The sequence below is a fragment of the Leptopilina boulardi genome, unplaced genomic scaffold (genome assembly GCF_019393585.1).
Source record: "Leptopilina boulardi isolate dan_hultmark-lab unplaced genomic scaffold, ZJU_Lbou_2.1 LbouV2_72, whole genome shotgun sequence".
NCBI classification, from domain to species: domain Eukaryota; kingdom Metazoa; phylum Arthropoda; class Insecta; order Hymenoptera; family Figitidae; genus Leptopilina; species Leptopilina boulardi.
In genome coordinates, this window is record NW_026138019.1 from 308439 (window position 1) to 330250 (window position 21812).

General features: G+C 27.0%; 1 protein-coding gene and 1 long non-coding RNA gene across 6 annotated transcripts in view; both read left to right on the forward strand.

Annotated features, from left to right (window-relative positions):
- Positions 1–2944: 2944 nt before the first annotated feature.
- On the forward strand, positions 2945–8528 carry LOC127290608 (uncharacterized). Of its 5 annotated transcripts, XR_007844395.1 has the most exons (4): positions 2968–3053; positions 3137–3249; positions 3827–4051; positions 7368–8528. It is a non-coding gene; the product is annotated as an uncharacterized LOC127290608 (long non-coding RNA). The 5 variants fall into 5 exon arrangements; XR_007844393.1 differs by having other exon boundaries at positions 2945–3249; positions 3814–4051; XR_007844394.1 differs by having other exon boundaries at positions 2945–3244; positions 3814–4051.
- Positions 8529–20256: 11728 nt separating this feature from the next.
- Positions 20257–21812, forward strand: part of LOC127290590 (lachesin-like) — a 163275-nt gene continuing 161719 nt past the window's right edge. The window contains exon 1 of the mRNA XM_051319276.1: positions 20257–20539. Within this exon, the coding sequence (XP_051175233.1) occupies positions 20476–20539 (64 nt within the window). The 5' untranslated portion in view covers positions 20257–20475. The remainder of the gene's footprint in view (positions 20540–21812) is intronic.

Below are 21812 nucleotides of genomic sequence, written 5' to 3' on the forward strand. Positions count from 1 at the left end.
TTCAACTTTTAATTAGGGAAGCAACAAGCTTTGGAACATTTTCGTTTCTTCTCTAAGCATTTAGAAAAGGGACAGCGCCTGTTGAAATTGCAAAACTTTAAACTTTCACTCAGGTATGCAAACTAAATGCAAACCGGAGGCTTGTGCAAGGAACTACAAACAGCACACTCGGGAGTCACTGCTTCATTCTATTCCTCCTCAACGTTCTCTCTGCTCCCTTGTGTGTTTCTCTACTCTATATATATATATACATATATGTATATATTCACATATATCTAGTGTCCTAATTTTCAGTTGACACGCTAGATTTACAAGATTGCTTTTTCCGGTGCGCCCTTTTCATTCACATTATACCATTAATGCTATATCGTCATTTATACAAATATATATTCTCTTTTTTCTAATAAGTTGCAGATTTTTTTTTTCAGGACATATATAACGAGAGAGAGAGAAAGAGAGATAAAAAGGCGAGTAGAATGCAGAAAAGAAACTAACGAACCTAGTTTTTTATCAAACGCTTTTGTACCCAACGATGAAAAATCACATGGCTTTACTTCCGACTATAGAATTTTCCCCTAATATTGATTTTTTTCCCAAAGTTTTGGTGATGAATGAAAGTTTTTTTTTTTGTTCAAAAATTCCTCAGGGAAATTTTTACAATTAGATTGTAATTTTTTTTTTGGAGTGAAAGAAAATTTTCTTTAATTCAAAGAAAAATTTCATTATTTTTGATTTTGATATCCTAATTATACGTTTTAAATTAAAAAAAAAAAAATATTTGATTTTTTTCTATCTCATTTCAACTATTGTGCGAGAGTGGAAAAAAGGACAAGAAAATGGCTGAGAATTGACTGTGTGAAGAAATGTTGAAAATTGTTGTTTAAACTGCACGTATTTTCTGAGAAAGTGCTAAAGTGCTGTGTCGTCTCCATGGGGTCCAGTTGGTGACTTTAACGTTGAATGTGTCCCTCCACCTGTCCTTGTAAATGTTGCCGGAACTTTGATCTCTCAAGAGGATTTTTTTCAAACTTTCTAATATAGTCCTTTATGTGCCCGCAAAAAAAAAATTTTTCATATATAAATTCAGTAATTGCAAAAATTTTCACAGAAAGAAATTTTTCACCTCTCTCATTCTTTTGAATATATTGATATGACTTAAAAAAAAAATTCACCATCAGTTTTGTTCTTAAAAAAAAACTTTTAGAATTTTTTTTCAAAAAAAAGCAAACTAGGATATTATTTTTAGTTGAGAAAAAATTGCAAATATATAATTTCATAATAAATAACAAAAAAAAAAAATTCCAAATTTGTAATTGAAATATGATGGAATAAAAAGTGATTTTTCAGAGTACAAAAATGACGTGGCAATCTCATTTTCAGGAAAATAATGTTTACATCCCTAATAACCGCAGCTGAAGCCAATTTTATCGACATTAGGCATTTTTTTTTTATCATAAATATATATATATGTACATTTTTTATATGAATCATGTATGAATTCTGTGTGTGATTGATTGCCATTGGATGGTGAACAAATAAATACATTACACTCGGTTCTTTGGGAAGACTGGTTCTCTGAGTAAAGTTATTTTATCGAACCACATCCCCAGTGGACTTTATTCCCAAATTGATTTCTTGCTCTGAAATCCGGCTGGCATAAGCAAATGTTACAAAAGCAGACAGACAAAAAAAAAAAAAAAAAAAAAAAAAAAAAAAAAAAGCCCCGTGTATAAAGTATAGGATAAAAATATATCATGAATAAAAGATTGAAAAGAGTTCACGAGATTTTATTTTACCAGATAAAAAAAAAAAAAATTTTTAAACAAAAAATAGAAGACAAATTTCTGTAAAATGATTTTTTTTTTATGTTAAAGATTTCTCCAGGAAGAGAAATTTAAAAAAATATATAGAAGTACTAAAAAAAAAATACACACAAGTATCCCGCGAAAAATGAATAATTTTGTTCTCTCGAGAATAAAGTTGGAAAACACACCTAGCCAATGCTTCGGATCCTTGGCGCACGTGCCTTATATGAACGTCTATTTTATGACGAGAGAATATTTCACTTTTCTCAAGAGATGGAGGAAAGGTGAAAGTATAGTTTTAAAATATCATAAATAAAAAGCTGGCTATTTTTCAAAATGTTTAATCATTGAAAATGTTTTTTTTTTCAAAAATTAAAAAAACCTAGGAACAAAAAATTAATAATTTATTATAAATAATTTAAAAATCTATATATTTTTTTTCTCTTTTTTGTTCTATTTCCATAACTAATATAAAGCATTAAAAAATATTTTAAAAATTTCTTATGAAATTCCAGTTTTGTTTTTTTTTTTAAATTATTACACATTTATGAAGTAAATTTATTCAAGCAATTTTTTTTTTGCATTTCAGTTTATATGCATTTGTGCGCAAATAAAGCAAAGTAGGCAAATTTCATGTTTCCACATATCATTAATTGGGGAAAATTGATTAGCGGAATAAAGCTCCTCGGCGGTTTTGCAATGCTGGATAATCAGCCGAGCAGTATATCTCCATTAATTTCAATTAAAGTTAAAATAAAAATAATAATTCATTTGTTAGTCGCATTTTTTTTACAGAAAAAAAAATTACCGCACGTCGAGAAAATATAAATGCATGAAGGCAAAAAAAAAAAAACTAATAAATATTTTATATATTTTATATAATTTGAAACTTTTGGATTTTATAGACAATAATTACAAATTTTAATTTTGATATATGATCGAAACTTTGTATTTTTATTTCTTTGGAAAAAAAAATTATTAAAGCAAAAGAAACTGCCAATCATTTATAATAATATCTCTCGATTATTGTCGATAAGTGTGCAAAAAAGATCATCATGTCTCATCACTGTCCCTGGGAATCCCCTTCCTTGTCACAAATTGTAGTGACGTGATTCTCACCAGCAGTCTTTCGAGAGTAACATTTCCTCTTCGAGTAAACCGTAAAAAAAAAAAAAAAATCACGTATTACATTGACAAAAGAAAAATGTTTTAACGGGAAAACGATTTTTTTTTCAATCACGAATGACAGTATTAAAAATTAATTAATTAAATGCAAATATATAACTAATTAATTAAACTCATTAAATGTTAGTGTGGTGTATTATTTTTAGCTTCATGACGAAGGATATGTTCGAGATAATTTCAGATGAGAAGAACGAGTTTTAAATTTCTCAGTGATACATTATCCCTGAGAGGATTAAAGTCTCTGCATTTCTGCGGTAAGGTGAATAAAAGAACATTTTCTAATTAAAAAAAAAAAAAAAAGGTTTTTATTCATTTTGAAAATAAATTTTCTTTGCTAATAGTTTTTTTGTTAAAATTTCATTATTATTTTGCCAAAAAAATTAAATTAAAAACAATAAAAGTAGAATGAAAATTACTTTTATCATAAATAAATTATTATTAATCATTTATTTACTGATGAACATTGTAATTAAATAAATAATAAAATAATAATAATGAAAATTGATTATAATTACAATAAATTCAGTAATAAATCATTATAAATTATTATATTTTTGTTAATAATTAATAAATAAAATTATTATTTCTGTCTCACAATGGAAAAATATATTTAAATGACAAGTATTTACAAATTTTTTGAATAAATAAATTAAAAAATTTTTGAATACATTTTTTTGCTAAATTTTCTGTAAAAATGTTGACCTTGCTTTTTTCACTTGAAGGAATTTATTTTTTTAATGCGTAATACCTTTTTTTGTCCCCTACTCTTTCTACATAAAGTTCTCCTTCCATTTTACAATCCTGTGAGTGTCTATGACCACAGATTATGTTTCAAGGCTTTTTGATATGTACCAGTCGTTTCAAGTTCTTGGATTCACATAAACGCGATTTGGCGTTGAATTCACACAGTGCACACTTTATTATTAAAATGACATTAGTGGAGTGACTGAATGTTCGGAAAGTGTAATTTCTCTGGTCGAAATAGATGGTTATAGTGTGCCATGCAAGTGTGAAGTAATCGTTAATCTTGTTGTCTCTGAAGCAACGTTTTGGGTGTGCGAGTAAGTTGAATCTAAATTACAGAAAATGATTTGCATTTGTGGTTCTCGACCCTTTACGTCATTACAATTTAACGGCTCTGCATCCAATTTATATAAATTACGTCCTCTATTTCTCAATTAACAAATAGTTTATGTCAAAATTTCTCAAATCTACAATTTATTTTCCAATATTATATATATATATTTTGTCTTCCCTTGTAAAAAAATTTCCTAATTGTTGAAAAAAATTTATAATCAATTTTTTTTTTATTCATTTTATAATTAATTAAAATTAAATTTAATTTAAATTCAATATATATAAATGATTATCGGAATTTCACTGAGAAATGCAACTGATGTTCCAATGAAAATCGCTTTTCTCAACATTTCACCATTATTATATTTCCACCATTAATAATGCTGTCAATAATTTTTTCATTTATAATCAATTTCATTCCTCTAATTAATTTTCGTGAAAATCAGTCATAAATACTTTTCATGAAAATTAGTCTTTCTGTTTGAAATTCTTTTACAGGAGTGAAATTTAAAAAAATAATTAAAAATTTATTACATTTTTTCTAATTTTTTTTTCTGTTTTTAATACTTTCCTTTATGTACATACGAAAATTATAATTTCAAATATATGGAATAAAATTTTTGGAATAAAATTAATCAAGTTAGAAAAAGTCTTTTGTATAGGATATATATAAAAAATATTTTTGAAAAAAAAAAATGTTTTTTCCCACGACTACACTGTCAATACTGTTTTTCTCATCTGCTTCGCAATTTGTCGTGTCTTTCATGTGTCGCAGTGTTCGAAAAATCATCTCTCATATTGAACATGTGTGCTGGTGTTTCCTTTGAATTCTGATAACGTCACTATGAAGCAACCTTTCCAATTACACGAATGATCGATAGACGCTGAGTAGAATCTCGACGAGAAGGGCTCATGGACATAAAAAAAAAAAACTGAATATAACAAGTATTTAAAAAGACGAAAAATCATTTCAGTTTCCATTTAATTAGAAATAAATTTCACAAATATATATCTCTATTGCAAAATAAATATTTCTGTGAAAAGTATTTCTAGACTAATACCAAATTTTTATTTCATCAAATTGATTCTATAAAGGGGATCAAAATGTAGTTCTATCTCAACAATTTGATACTTTGTTATCAATTTGATACCTTCTGATTACTTTATTAAAAGTAAAAAAAATTTATCCGGTATTTTCTATAAAAATTATTTTTCACTGCAGTAGAGAAACAGTAAATAAAACTTTAAAAAAATTAATTATCAATGGATCGCTAATTCGAAGAATAAAAATACAACTTTATGAATAAAGAAAAGTGATTTGTTTAAGTGGTCAAGCAGGTCATGTTAAACACACAACGTACGTTGGAACAAAAGTGGATGTACTATTTCATTTCCGCGATTGCATGTTTTTGTAGGCAGTTGGTACTTTTTTTTAAAAATTACAGCATCTCGTACATCTAGGACCACGAAACATTCTGTAGAGACAATAAATTAGTTTTAACCCCGTGGCGAATTTACAATGGATGTCTATATACATACAATATATACAAAATATTTACAATAAAAAAGAAATAGTAAAAAAAAAAATAGTAAAAATAGTTACACTTTATATTTGCGGAAAAATGCCAAGCTTATAATAATTCGCACCAAAGTATTTAAGAACTTCGCGCATGTGACACGCAATATTTTAAATATTTCGTGACTAAAAAAAACATGTCCTTCATTACTCACGCGATTTTTTATTGTTTGAATTTAATTCACTGCATGAGCCTTTAATTTTTTTCTCACTCTGAACTCATGTTTTTCTAATGATTCGTATTATCGTTAACTTAATTATACTGTATTATAATATAACTATAATTACAAGGGTTGTGTGTGCGTTGGTCTCTTTTAAAATTTAAATTGAGTTATAAAAGAATTTTTTTAATTTAATTTTTTTACATTCTGATCAACATTTCAAATTTTAAAAAGTGATTTTTTATTCAAACTATCTATTTCAAGAATTAATTTTCCTTGATAATTTAAAAAATTAACAAACAACAGTAGAAGCATTTTTCAAAAATGATTTAGCCGAAAGTGTTAATTGCAGTATTTTTAATATTGTTAGGTTCGAATCCCGAGAATTAGAATTTTTTTTACTGTATCAGAAATTTTAGAATCGATTCAAGTTATAATTGTTAATATTAATTATAGTATCAATTAATCATACAATCTAGTTGTAATCGTAATTTTAATTGTAATCTTGTAAAATTTGCTGATTGTCACAAACAATAGTAGGTTAAATATAAATCAGAAATTCACTTCCTCATTCGTCAGCTAGAAAATTATTGTATCACAATAAAAAACATCTAATTTCCATAATTTTCTCATTAATAATATTTTTTCCTGTTGAAAAAGATAAATATTTTTTTCATTTCATTTATCAAAAAAAAAAAGAATATAAATTTTAGTCTGCATTTTATTCCCATGAAAGTTGAAAAGTTGCATTGCGAGATAGATTTGTAATGTTTTCCGCTTTTTTTCTAATTCGAAAAGAGCGAGAAAAGTCAGGAGAGTAGTCTACACTTTATTCCCAGGAAAGTTGGAAAGTTACATTGTTCTTTCATATCAGGAGGTTACAGATCGATGGAGCATTTTCATTTACAATTTTTTTTTTTTTTTTTTTTTAACCTACGACTATGGAAAACGCTCTTTTCGCTCAATGGCTCTGGGGTATTTCTCTCATTCCACATGGAAAGAAAGAGAGAGAGAGAGAAAAGTACGCTAGAGATGATAATGTATCGATGTTGCGTGGACTCGTAGAAACGCGAATTGTTTCCCCCTTAAAATAAAGTACCGGATTGCGATGAAATAAAATTCTCATAAAAAAAAGGGGAAACTCGTCAAGTGCTTATTCGTCGCTTCAGAATGATTTCATGATGAGCCCATTGCAATAGACTTGATTCCTCCTAAAAAATCATCTTTATTATTATTCGGTTCACTTGAGATATACAATTTCTTCATTTCAATTTAATTGCTTTGTAAAAAAAAAGAGAATAAACCTTTTAATCGAGAAGATGAAAAAGAAGTCTTGAAATTGTTTCAAATTAAATAGGAAAAAAAAATTTTTTTTTTTTAATAAATTAAAAATATCAGGGTTAAAAATAAAATTTTTTAAAATGTTTTCTTTTAAAATAAAATAAAATTTATCAAATTTTGGAATAATCAAGAAAACAACAAAATAAATTAATAATATTGAATTAATTTTTAAAAAATAAGAACAAATTATAAATTAATTATTACAATTTCTTTATGTTACAGGGGAACCAGGTTGTAAAAATAAAAAAAAAAATAAATAAATAATGAAGCGATTTTCGTTTCTATTGTTTATTTTTCTATTTATTGGAATTGAATTTGTTTTTTCTCAATTGGAAATTGATATTGAGAATATTTATTTTCCCGATCAAATCGAGTACATCAAGTTGTATCAAAGGTATTGTAGGGGAAATCTTATTTATTGGCCTGATGGTCGATGTTATCAACAAGGAGAGCAAGGACCCTGCAATATCGGAAGAATCCTACAATTCGACAGAAGGTACTTTAAACCATTTTGTACCGACGAACACAATTTTTCAATGGGCAAGTGAACGACACATGGTAAGAGAGTTTTCCACTGGTATTTTTATCATTGTTAAGCATTCAACTCTCTTCCATGAAGGATGGCAGCACTAATCAAACAAATTCAATTTCTTCATCTATATAGAAAAATTATAAATAAAATAATTTTTACATTCATCACTAGATACATATAATAATTATATATACAAATATGATTTTAACAAATACCTAATTTTTTTATTATAATAATAAAAATAATAAACAAATTTATTTATTAAATAAATAAATAGTTAAATTAATAATTTTTTATTTACCAATATAAATTTAAATATTATTGAAATAATTTTTATTAACCAAAATCTGATATAATAAAATTTTAATGAATATAAAATATTATAATTAGAGTTAATTAATATTATTTATAATATTAACGATTCAGAGAAAATGTACCGGAAATCGAGACATTGTATAATAAAGTATTTATAATACTTTGAATAATTTAGATACAACTGTATAGTATATTATTATTCTTCATTATGTTTTTTTTCAATTAAAAATCGAATAATTACCGCATTTTAGGATACGTACAATAATTTCTCAAATAACATATTTGGCTTCGCGTTTCTTTTTTTTTTTTAATTTGTAAACGAGTGATGCTTAATATTGATATGTACACGAAAAATGATGGGCTTGACGAGGAAAGATAAGGGAATCGTAATGTTTTATCAAGTTCTTAATGTTAATGCAACACGTATATAGGATTAAAATAATCAATGATTAAATTTTTTATGAGAAGTTCCGCTTGAATTATTGATATTATTATGATGTGTAATACTTTCGATAATAAAAAAAAGTCACAAAATATGTAGGTATTTCAAAGTCATTTATATAATTTTAATACAAATAAATATTAATGGTAAAATGATTTTCTCTATTAATATTTGCAGGAAAATAAATATAGAGAGAAAATGAGAATAAAATATAATATTTTCAAAATGATATCAGATTTATTAGTTCTTTTGAAAAAATTTTTATTCAATTATATTCTACGAGTTTTATATAACAATGAAGTCTTTTTTTTTAATTCGACAAAAATATAAATACTGAAAAACTTTCATATTTTAGATTTTCAACAATATTTGTTTCAATTGAATTTGTTTGAAGAATAAAAAAAAAACAGAATAATTTCATATTGATTTTTTTGTTTAAGGCCATATGATTTTCGATGCTTTTTTTTCATTATTTATAATTCACATTGCTAACTCAGAAAATATTGAACTATTTCTGGAAAATATTTTCAATTGTGTGTATATATATAGTTGTGCCAATATAGTAAAAATAATTTTTTTATATATTTTTTTTTTAGATTTTTACACAATTTGTAATTATGTTGAATAATTGATTACATTCGACTATAAAATTAGGTTTGTTTGAATAATTTATTATTTTCGCGGTGACAAAATTAATTTTGTACTTTCGTGGACTATTTTTGCAAAAACGGATTTCCTGCTGAAGAGGAAATGATCATTTTAATATAGTCGAAAGTGATTTTTAAAGAATAGTTGTAAAAACACATTATTTTAAACATCACAGTTTCTATAAATCAATAGTGAAAAATAGACAAAAATAGACTGATTACGAATATATGTAGAGTTTCTCAAAATTCAAAATGGTTGATTCAATATGGCCGAAGAATTATTAAAAATCGATCCAATTTATTTGGAAATTGTTATCTAGGGGTTTTTAGGGTCGCTGATAACGAATTTAGTGTTAGTTTTTCAAAATTCAAAATGGCGGATTCAATATGAAGGAATAATTTTTAAAAATCGATCCAATTTATTTGAAAATTGTTACCTAGGGATTTTCGGGGCCGCTGATTGCGAACTTGGCGTTAGTTTCTCAAAATTCAAAATGGCGGCTCCAATATGAAGAAAGATTTTTTTTTAAAACGATTCAAATCGCTTGAAACTTGTTATTCACGGGATTTCGGGGTCGCTGATTGTGAATTCGGTGAAAGTTTTTCAAAATTCAAAATGGCGGATCCAATATGAAGGAATAATTTTTAAAAATCGATCCAATTTATTTGAAAATTGTTACCTAGGGATTTTCGGGACCGCTGATTGCGAACCTGGCGTTAGTTTCTCAAAATTCAAAATGGCGGCTTCAATATGAAGAAAGATTTTTTTTAAAAACGATTCAAATCGCTTGAAACTTGTTATTCACGGGATTTCGGGGTCGCTGATTGCGAATTCGGTGAAAGTTTTTCAAAATTCAAAATGGCGGCTCCAATATGGCGGAAAATTTTTTTAAAAACGATCCAATTGGTTTAAAAATTCCAGAGTCGCTGATAACAAATTCAGTGTCAGTTTCTCAAAATTCAAAATGTCGGATCCAATATGGACGAAATATTTTAAAAATCGATCCAATTCGTTGAAAAATTGTTACTTAGGGATTTTCAGGGTCGCTGACAACGAATTTGACGTTAGTTTTTCAAAAATACAAAATGGCGGCTCCAATATGGAGGAAAAATTTTTTAAATCGATCCAATTCGTTTGAAACTTGTTACCCCGGAGTTTTTTGGGATCAATGAATTTAATATGTTTCAATGAAAAAATGTATTTACTGCTTTAAAATATTTATTCATTATACAACTTGTACGGGTTTTTAAAGCGAACATTTCTCCTCTATTCCCCATATCAAAATTCTTCTTCATCAGAATGTCAATGCCATAGTACATAAAAAAATGTTTGAATTTATTTTTTCCTCCTTTTTTTTGATATTCTGGTTACAATGACATTTCAAGATATTACAAAGTATCCGTTCTATTGAACGCCTCGTGTCTTCTTCTTTTTCTCCTTCTTCCTCCTCTTCATCTCTATGCTTAATACAATTTCAATATCTGGGAAAATAGTCCCAGCAGAAGGTCACAGACACTCACACACACACATATATATCAGAAAAAGAGGAATGATATAGCTCTCAGGTTGGCCCTGGGTGGCCAGAGAGGTAGAAAATAAGTAGACATAGCAAAAGAGTTGAGGGGGCGTAGGTTGGGAGGGGGGGGGTTAGCAATATTCCTCGCTGGCATTGTACGTGTCCCATAAGTTGGCAGGCATGCTCCCTTTCAGCGACAGCTTGACAGAACATACTCTCCTTCCCTTGAAACGTTTCGTCGCTTGGCGGATACTGTTCTCGAAAATAAAAGTTTATAAGGTGGCATTTGTGCGGGAGAGGGGGAGGGGGGGAATGTGTGTGCAATGTCAGAGTAGCTCAGGGTGCTCAAAAAAAAAAAAAAAAATGAAAAAAAAGAGTGAGATGCTACGTCCGGTATTTTTGTATGGTTGAAGAAAGATACATAGATATATAGGAAAAAGGAGTTAAAATGGGTAACATGAGGGGGACCGAGAGGGGGGGGGGAGGGTGAAAGGATGGATGAAGAGTAGAGAGCCTGGGTAAAACGAAAAAGAGAGAAAAGTTGGGTCCACGTGCTGAAATAACGTTCGTGTTTTTGATTTGAAGCACGTAACTGAACCACATTGAAATCAGATACGCGGCGCAAGGACTCTAAACTGGCTCCGAGTTCGGAGCCTGCTACGAGAATACCTAAATTTTCTGGATGTGGAATAGGGGATTCGTTTCAACTAGTTTCACTTGCTTTTATATATATATATATGTGTGTATATGTATGTATATATATATACATATATATATTCTAAAGTATGGCGGTGACAATGTTCTTTATTCACTTTTCTATTTATATCCTTTTTACGTTTTTTCAAACACAAAGTTATATAAGTGAAAAAATAGAAAAAAAATATAACAAATACCTTTTATTGCTGTTACTTCTTTTTTTTCAAAAAATGAAAATTTTTTACCAAGTCAGTTTTTGTTACTTTATTAAATTTTTATTACCTAACACTGCGTTAGATTTTGTTCTATTTGGTATGTAACAGTTACATAAGAATTAAAAAAAAAAATTTATATTGACGAATATAGTGAAAATTTTTTTTTTGTATCGAATAATATTTCATGTGCGCACATATTGCAATATTATATATTATGCGTTTTCCTTTTTGCATATGGAGAATATTCCTCTCGCTCAGTGTTATGATCTTCCATGATAAGGTGAGTGTTGGAAACGAGCATAGAATTCGGAAGCGTTGTTTCATGATAGGAGACGACAGGAGATTACGGATATTAGGGCCGAAAGGAGGTTAATCTGGCAAACACGCTCCGGAAATTAGTCGACCGAGTCGTAATCCGATCGAGCTGCGGACACTCTACAATCCGATCGGTTAAACGGATGATCAGAGTCAACTTTTTAACGAGCATTAGCCCTTTAATATTATGTTTCCCTTTATAGTTTCCTGTGATTTGTCAAAACAAAAACTAAATTAAACAAAATTTTATTGGTCCAAACAAATAAAATTGTAGTTACTATTATTAATAATTATAATAATTGATTGAGAATATTTTTTTTTTTTGAAATGAAAATAGGAAAAAATTAATTTAATAATATATAGTTAGAGAAATTGCGCTAACTTCATTTTCTTCGCATTAAATTGATCTTATTTTATATCAAGTTACTTTTTCATTGCTTGGTGACTCGTTATTTGATTTCATTTTTTAGTGTCTTTTTTAGCTTTCTCTGACATCCTATACTTTTATACGACTTCGCTGCTGGGAACTACATCATATTTCAAATGTCATATTAGCAGCGACCATGCGTCTTCCATGGATAAGATATTGGTTGAAAAGTATACAGCTTCAACACTCGTAAGATTTTTTTTTTTTTTTTTTTTTTTATATACAACCACACAGGAGGAAACGATTTAAATTTCAAAGTCAATCGAACTTAAATAAAGCTTCACTTTAAAAGCAGCTTTAGTGAATTACCATTTTAGTACATTTTGATGTAATTTACCTTTCTCTTGTAATGAGATAAAAGTTTATTTTTTTTAGAGAAATATTGTTTTTTAGATTGATATTTTTTTATTATACAAAGATGACAATGAAGAAAACGAAAAAGATTAAGTTTTGGATTCTGGGAAAATTTTATAGATCCTGTTTATGGCTGATTAAATTTTGCAGTATCTTCAGGAAAATCCGTAGGGTTCGCTGGTTTGAGAGGGAATTATCTAACTACCCGCTTAATAGACTTTCATGTACTCTCGAGAGTAATTAGAATTCTAAGACAAACTGTCTGGAAGTAAGAGGTAAATTTGCGTGTGAAATCTTTGAAGTGAAATCAATTGTACATTTTTTTGGCAATGATTATTGTATAATCAAAAAAAAAAAAAAATTTCCTAATATTATATCTATAATAATAAGAATTTTATTAATAAATTTCTTTTCTGTCATTAGTTGATGCTAAAGATTATTAAGCGGTATTGGAACATGAAAAGATTGCGATATCAGAAATTCTGGTTCGCAGTAAATATTGTAACATCTGCTGCGACTTGTATGAGTTCGAAGTCACGCCTCTCGCCCTCTACATTTCATTTCACTTCTTAGATACTTCACTAAAATATTGTCAGGATTCACCGATTCTCTATATATATATATAGTTGCTCTAGAAAGGACCGATAATATTATAGTTTAAAAAAAAGAAATGACGTCTCCGAAAAATGAAAGAAGAAATACCAAAAGAATTTGTTCGATTTCCTATTATTCCTTTTTTATTTTATTCAAACAGAAAACATTTCTATCAGTATTATTTTCAAAAAAGCATCTCTTGTAATAAAAAAAAAACAAATCAATGAAATAATTTTAAAACTTTTTGTAGAAAATTATTGTTATAAAAAATATATAGAATTTTTGTTTATATCAACAGGAGTATTTTTATTACACTGAATATTTTTTTCATACAAAGTTTTTTTCTATTAACACAACAAAAAAGTTTTTTTTTTTACATTTTTTTTTTGTCATGGTGCAGACGAAGTCGATTGATGGTCAAATACGTGACGATGGTACAGAGAATGATGCGAGTTTCATATTTGTTTCAAGCATCAGAGAAATGAAATTTCATTCCCCGTGTTTGCAAACTGTCAGGATGCATTTTTCGAGAGCTGGCAAAATGACACGACAATATGTCACGGGCAAACGCACATGCGTCACTTATCACTTTTGGCCCAACCGAATTCGAGGCATTTTTTATTACGATTGTATCTATTTTTTTCATAGTTTTTTTTTATCTATAATGAAAAATTGGAGAACAAAGGTAATTGACTTTTAAATCATTTAATCACGTACTTTTTGGAAAATACATATATTTTATGTTTAATTACATTTTTATGTTAATTACAATTTTATTAAAATACAAATATTTGTCATATTATTTTACAAAGTAAAAATGATGTATGTTTTCAGTGGCTTTGTCATCGAGGGAGATATTCATTTTATTAAATTGTTAATAAAAGTCTTGTTAGTAAAATATTGAAATTAATTTGATTGTTAATAATGAACATTAATTTGATAGCGCTGAATAATGAGAATTTACTTTGGAATATTTATAATAAATATTGTAAATTATACAATTTTCGAATTATAAATTATGTTTTGTATAAATATACAAAAATTGAAACTAGTTCATTCCAAATTTTAAATAGTCCAAATTATAAATACAATCTAGTTTGTGAATACTGCTATCTATATATTGTAAATACTATAAACTATTTTGGTAAATTTTACAATATGGTAAAGAACTTTTAAAATTTCAATTGGTATTATTGTAAATAATACATTAAAATTGTCAATAATTACGAATTATAAAAAAAGAAAATTAAATTGACATTATTAATTTACAAACAATGGGTAAATGAAAATAATGATCATTTTGTGATGAACTTTATTAAATTGCCATTTAGAATTGGGTCGATATCTTAAGAGGGTTTAATTTACTGGATGATTTATGAGATGACTGAACGAGGACAATGGAAAACTAACATTATTCAAAACACAAGTACCTTGATAATGCGACGAAAGCTCTTGGCTTGTCGCGGTACTGATGGTGAAATCATTGCGCTTACGAAATAAAGAAGGGGGGAAAAAGGCTTTCACTGAATTCAGGTGCTTACAGCTTGAATAATGTCTTTCACCGTCATGGGTATCACGCATGAGATAAGATTACTCACACTGATTTAATAAATCTCACCTCTCTCTCTCTCTTCTTCCTTAGCCCCCCCCACCCCATTATTCATGAATGTCAAATAACTACATTATTATTTAAATTTTCCTACTGTATAAATTAATTCTCTCTGCTCTTAGGAATATAACAGAATTAAAAAAAAAATACAAAACATTTAAAATTTTCGGCTAAAACAATTAAAATAAATAAAAATAGTTTTCAAAATGGATTTAATTCGTCTAATGATTAAAAAAAAAAAGGATAACGAAAGGGTTGGGGGGGGCGGGAATTGATCCTATATAGACGAGTATTTCAGAACAATTTTCTGGAGCGTTGAAATCTAATCTGCAGAACAATTTCAATAATTCATTACCCACTTGTTTCGGTATCGTGTGAAACTGCGTAGCTGACTCCGAGAAAGTACTTTAATTTCTTCCGCCAGCTCGTTATTGGCTTAAAACTTGAAGACACCCTTTGCGTTTCATACCCGCGCTACTTTGCTTTGTTCCATGGAGAGAAAATGGAAAACTTTTCTTAGGGAACCATACTTATACTACTTGAGAAAAACCTCAAAATGAGTTAAGCGAAAATCAATGTTTTTACTTAAGAGGACTGAGAAATAGTTTTAGACAAAAATCCACGCAAAAAAACCCAAAGTTTTTCAATTGCATTATATTATAATTTTATTTTATAATATAGATCAAAGGATGATTTCAATTTATTTTGAAATAATTTAACATTCAAAAAGGGGAATTAAAAATAAATGAAAAAATTTTCATATATAATTTATAAATAAAAATTTTTATTATTTAATACAATTTAATGAATTTATAAATTTTTATACTATTGTAATTTATCAAGAAGATTATATTGAACAAGAAACTATATACATATATATATATATGGGGTGCTTGATGTAATTTCGTCGAGTGTGAACACTTTGGTCTGCCTCGGTGAAACTAGCGATCATTTGTACAGAGATTCTGGGGGTAAGGCCTTGATTTATCTACGAGTCGTTATTTTTCTCTTCACCTTTGCGCCGTTGAAAATATCGCTCATGAGAAATCTTCCACTTCCCTTTAAGACCCACTTCAATGATATTAGGCAGATAATGCGATTATATTTTCCCCGAAATGTGAGAATTTTCCTTCACATGACACTATTTTATGTTATATAAGAAAATATCGTTAAAAATAAATTAATTACTTTATATATATATATATACTGCGTGAAATTAGAAGTGAAATATTATATTTCAAAATCAAAATTAAACCAACAGAAAAAAAATTTAGTCAACTATTGAAGATTTTCAATGATTTTTATTTATTATTAATTTTTTATTAAATTATTAATAATTTTTGTATTATTTATTTTTTTTATTTCTTATTAGTAATTTTTTATTTATAAGTTAATAGTAGAATTTATATACGTAAAAAAATTGTCGCCGTCAATGAAGTGTCATTTTTTTCTTTTCTTAACTTTTTAATAGTCTCCTTATAGCCCTTTTTTACCATATCTACTCTCTTTGTTTTCATCTCTATTCGTCTTTTTTTTATATCTCTTTTTTAAATTCCCCCCTTCTTTAGAATTCTTAATTCCTCTTTCTCTGGTACTTCTTCTTATATCAAAACTTTTTTTTTTAAAAATGTCTTTACATTCTTTTTTTTCCTTTCTTCTTCTTTATTTTCTTTTTATTTCTTTAATTTCTTTTAACTAGAAATTATTTGGAAACTAATAAAATCAATTTTAAAGAAAAAAAAAAAAATTTCAAATATATTATTAAGAAGTAAGTAATCGTAGCAACGTGGTAAGTTACAGGCTTTGCGTCTCCATAGTCCAGGGTTCGATCCCCCATGGCTGGAAAAATTTTATAACTGTTAATTACTCCTAGGTATTAAAATCAAAAAACGATTATTTAAAAAAAACGACCTTTATTTTCTGTTTATGATAATAAAATTACCTTTTAAGTTGATGTTAAACAAAAGTCGTTTAGACAAGAATATCGTCATTCTGCTGGACATTAAAATCCATCGAAATGTTTCGCATCGCATCACTATCTTTATATGGAGTATTTTATAGCCAATTCTTTTTTTTTTCCCTCTTACGTGCCATGAGATCAAGATCAATGAAATGGGAACCATTTGCTGGCACTTCACGAATGCGTCTAAAGCGGGGCTTTCTGAAATATTTATTAGAATTAGAAATCCGATGAGTCGCGTTCACATGCGGTTGGTGTATATTACTATTAAAGGTACAGCACCCGGAAGCATTTGTACTCTCGACCTATGATTACGAACTACGTGAGAGGCTTTCAACCCAAGTTATTAGTCTCATTATCTTGCACTTTACTAGCACGTGCGAAGGATCCCACAGGTAGTATGAGTTGTCAGTTGCTGAATTTCCTGTTGCCTTTTCCATAAGTGTTTAAAAAATGTCCTCTCACAGGCAGTTACAGTAAACCAGACTTCCTGACACTCCGCACACATATTTCTACAGCCCTCTTTTATTTTCAATCCCTCTTTTATTATTTTATTTGTATTCCTTACGTGAGGAAAACATCAATTCTCAAAGTTGTAGACATTACATCAATATTATTGTAATTTTCATTTTTTTTTTTTTTGCATAAAAAAATCAAAGGGAAAAAATTAAATTACATATAATAATCGTGAATATCTTTCGTTCATTCTGTCCACACCTGAAGTTAGTATTTGTTATAGGTCTTTTGTTTTTTTTAAATGTATTGTTTGACATTAATTTGTGTTGGTTAAAATTTTTCAATGTTTTTTTGGCATTGTTTCGATAATTAATTTTGAATCGAAATTTTAAAAAATAATTGAATTTTATTTTATTTTAAATTGAAAACTTGGTAAATAATTGAATTTTAAATTGAAAATTTGAAAATAATTTAATTTTAGTTGATTGTTGATTGAAAATTTGAAAATAATTAATTTTAGTTGATTGCTGATTGAAAATTTTGATAATAATTAATTTTGACTCGAAATTTTGGAAAATAATAAAATTTTAATTGAAATTTTGGATAATAATTTAATTTAAGTTGATTTTGGATTAAAATTTCGGGTAATAATTGAATTTTAATTGAAATTTTCGATAATAATTTAATTTAAGTTCATTTTTAATTGAAAATTTCGATAATTAATTTTGAATAAAAATTTTAAAAAATAATTGAATTTTATTTCATTTTAAATTGATAACTTGGTAAATAATTGAATTTTAAATTGAAAATATTGAAAATAATTTAATCTTAGTTGATTGAAAATTTTGATAATAATTAATTTTAGTTGATTGTTGATTAAAAATTTTGATAATAATTAATTTTGACTCGAAATTTTGGAAAATAATTGAATTTTAATTGAAATTTTGGATAATAATTTAATTTAAGTTGATGTTGAATTAAAATTTCGGGTAATATTTGAATTTTATTTAATTTTAAATTGAAAACTTGGTAAATAATTGAATTTTAAATTGAAAATTTGGAAAATAATTTAATTTTAGTTGATTGTTGATTGAAAATTTGAAAATAATTAATTTTAGTTGATTGCTGATTGAAAATTTTGATAATAATTAATTTTGACTCGAAATTTTGGAAAATAATAAAATTTTAATTGAAATTTTGGATAATAATTTAATTTAAGTTGATTTTGGATTAAAATTTCGGGTAATAATTGAATTTTAATTGAAATTTTCGATAATAATTTAATTTAAGTTCATTTTTAATTGAAAATTTCGATAATTAATTTTGAATAAAAATTTTAAAAAATAATTGAATTTTATTTCATTTTAAATTGAAAACTTTGTAAATAATTGAATTTTAAATTGAAAATATTGAAAATAATTTAATCTTAGTTGATTGAAAATTTTGATAATAATTAATTTTAGTTGATTGTTGATTGAAAATTTTGATAATAATTAATTTTGACTCGAAATTTTGGAAAATAATAAAATTTTAATTGAAATTTTGGATAATAATTTAATTTAAGTTGATTTTGGATAATAATTCAATTTTATGTATATAATTTAATAACATATAATAATAATTTTCATTATTATCATTTAATATGAAATAATATTCTAATAAATTTAAATTATTATTGATAATATTAATCTTTAATTTCTTTATAACAAACAATTAAATATTCAATTTGGCGCGCTTGCGCGCGTTTAATATTGCTAGTTAAAATATTATTTTTTTATAATACAAATTAAAAAATTTCGAATCCTTATTTTGAAAGAAATAAAAGAAAATATTGGCAAACTCGAAATTGTGCGGTCAAGCTCTTTTTTTCAACGATAGTTTCGCCACATTAAATTTATTTCACTGCCTGCGAAAATCTCACTCTTTCTACTACTGCTATAGTGACATGTCTAACCCAGACACTCTGCTAAATTAAAACCTCGGATAAATTTATGGTCCTGAGCTTAAAATACTTTTTTTTTTCGAAAAGTATAATTTATTGGTTTTAATTATGTATTCTACAGACATTTTACAAAAGCTAAGTATATTCTATTATTATAATTGTAATTGCGATATATGTATATATATAATAAAAAATAGAGGTTCATATTTTTCAAAATTTAGATCTATTTTTCACTTTATCTATAATAGTCCCTATATCAACTCGGAACCACATTTTTAAATTAATTAATTTTTGAAATATTCTTATTAATAGTTTTCTACCATTTTTAAAAATATTTTTAAATATGAAAAGATTTTAATTTTTGTTAATTGAATCGCCGGTAATCAAAAGGGCCTACACGCGAGGTTTTCATTGGCCCCTGGAATATTGTAGGAAACTCGCTGAATGAGGGGGCCAATGAGTCACGCATTAACCCTTTTGGTCGCTAGCGGTTCAATTGTTTAAATTAACATTATTTTTCTTTAAATGTTCTGACACCTATTGTCATTGGGAATTTGGTTCAAAGAAATTAGGATATCCATAGGATATCCTGAATTTTCGAATATTTATTTTATATTTTAATTTCCAATTTTTATCTGCAGTATTTCTGTTCTTTATTTTAAATTTTTGAGCAATTATTTTATTAAAAAATTAAATTTGTTACTATAATTGGTATAAAGGGTTAAAAGTTTTTTTTGGGTGAAAAAAAAACAGATCAGAATTAATAGAGTTGTTTCGAAATGAAATAGAAATTCAGTTTAAAATTTTGTTAACTTGCGGTACTTTGGTAACTCAACCCATTGAAATCGGTGAGACACTAAATCAAATCGATGGAAGATCTAAATGAGTTAGTACAGTAATTGCCATGACCGAAGTGGAAACTTTCTGATTAATCTAACAGCTGATGTTTAAAGCTTCTATGTATGTGTGTGTGTGTGTGTGGGAGGGATTGAGGTAGGGCATGGTGAAGGGAGAGAGAAAGCTATATAGGCAAAAGATATTGTATAGTCATCTCACTTCCTCCCTCAGGAGCAGCTGAAGGGTGCGAATGCTGGCACGTGGAAGCTGAAACGCATGCGTGTCATGTTACTCCTGCAGGATTCTCAGTCGCGTCAAGCCAGTCAGAATCTGGTCTTCGGCACGCGTAGATTTTTTTTTTTTCGTGTGTGTTAACGCGCGAGTGTGTCAGTGTTAAGGAATAAGGTGTGCATTATAAAAAGCGACAAAAAAAAAAAAAAAATTAAGTGCGTGCGCGACAAAGGGAGAAACTATGACAACTTCATTTCTTCTTCTATTTATCGGAATCTTCTTCTCTCATATTTTCGTCATAGGAGGTAAGTTTTTTCTAAATAATAATATAAAAAAATTTATTTAATAATAATATATATATATTGTAAATATATGTAATAAATTTGTAACAAAAAAATAAAAAAAACATTTTAATTCACCCATTTAAAAGTATCAAATTGAAATAAAAAAAAAATTTGGATTTAATACTTTTAAATTAGTGTTTTAATATAATTTAGAAGAGTATTATTTAATTTGACTTAATTTTTAAACAAAGACCTGAGAAATATTTCATTGATATTCATTAACATTGTACAGAGGATATACTTTGAATATTATATTTTATTCATCAATTAAACTTAATTAAATATATTATTCAATTAATTTCACATATAAATTGAGGAATTATTGAATTTCTTTTTTAATTTATTCTCTCTTGATTGACCATCTATTTTTTTCCTGTGGAGAATATACCGTACCGATATATATATATATATATATATATATATAAATTTGTAAAAATTATTCATTGAATAATTATGTCCAATAAAAATTCTTGGATTTTATTTTCTGAGCATTTGGATTTATTTGAATTAACTTTATTATATTAAAAATGAATAATTTAATATATTCATTCTTGATTAATGTTCCACTTTTCTGATATAAAAATAAAATTTTATTCTAACATCGAACCAACAAATTTTGTAAATTAATATATTTTTTTATATCTTGTAATCCATATTTTCAAAAATGTTTCTTTAATCAGAATATTTACTAAAACTTTATTTAATATTTTTTTTTTAATAAAGTTTTTATAAGTAAACGAATAATAAAAATAATAATTAAAAATTTCATAACGCCAAATAATAATAATAATTTGATAATTAAGAAAATATTGGAAAAACATCATGGGGAAAATAAATTGAAAGAGAATATAAATAATTTACACGTGTGAAATAATGGAATAAAATGTAAATATTGGAAAGAGGTGTTTGTGTATGTAATTTGCAATATATATATATATTTAATTGTCGACAAGAAACCCAGAACGTTTAGTCATGGACAAGTTAGCTAATTATTCGCGGACATGCGAGTTAAAAAGAAAGTATTTGTCGCTTGCGCACACGCGACGTTCCTCTGCATTGCCACTGGGGTGATTCCCATTCTGTGGTAAAGCTTGCAGTTATGCAAATAGCCATGCGTGATGAAACGACACGTTAAGCAGGTTCACTCATTTGAATTCGAGTGTGTACTTCAACACTGATCACGCAAAATAACACACGTGATGAGCTTTACACCGCGTGATGTGAAAATTATGCG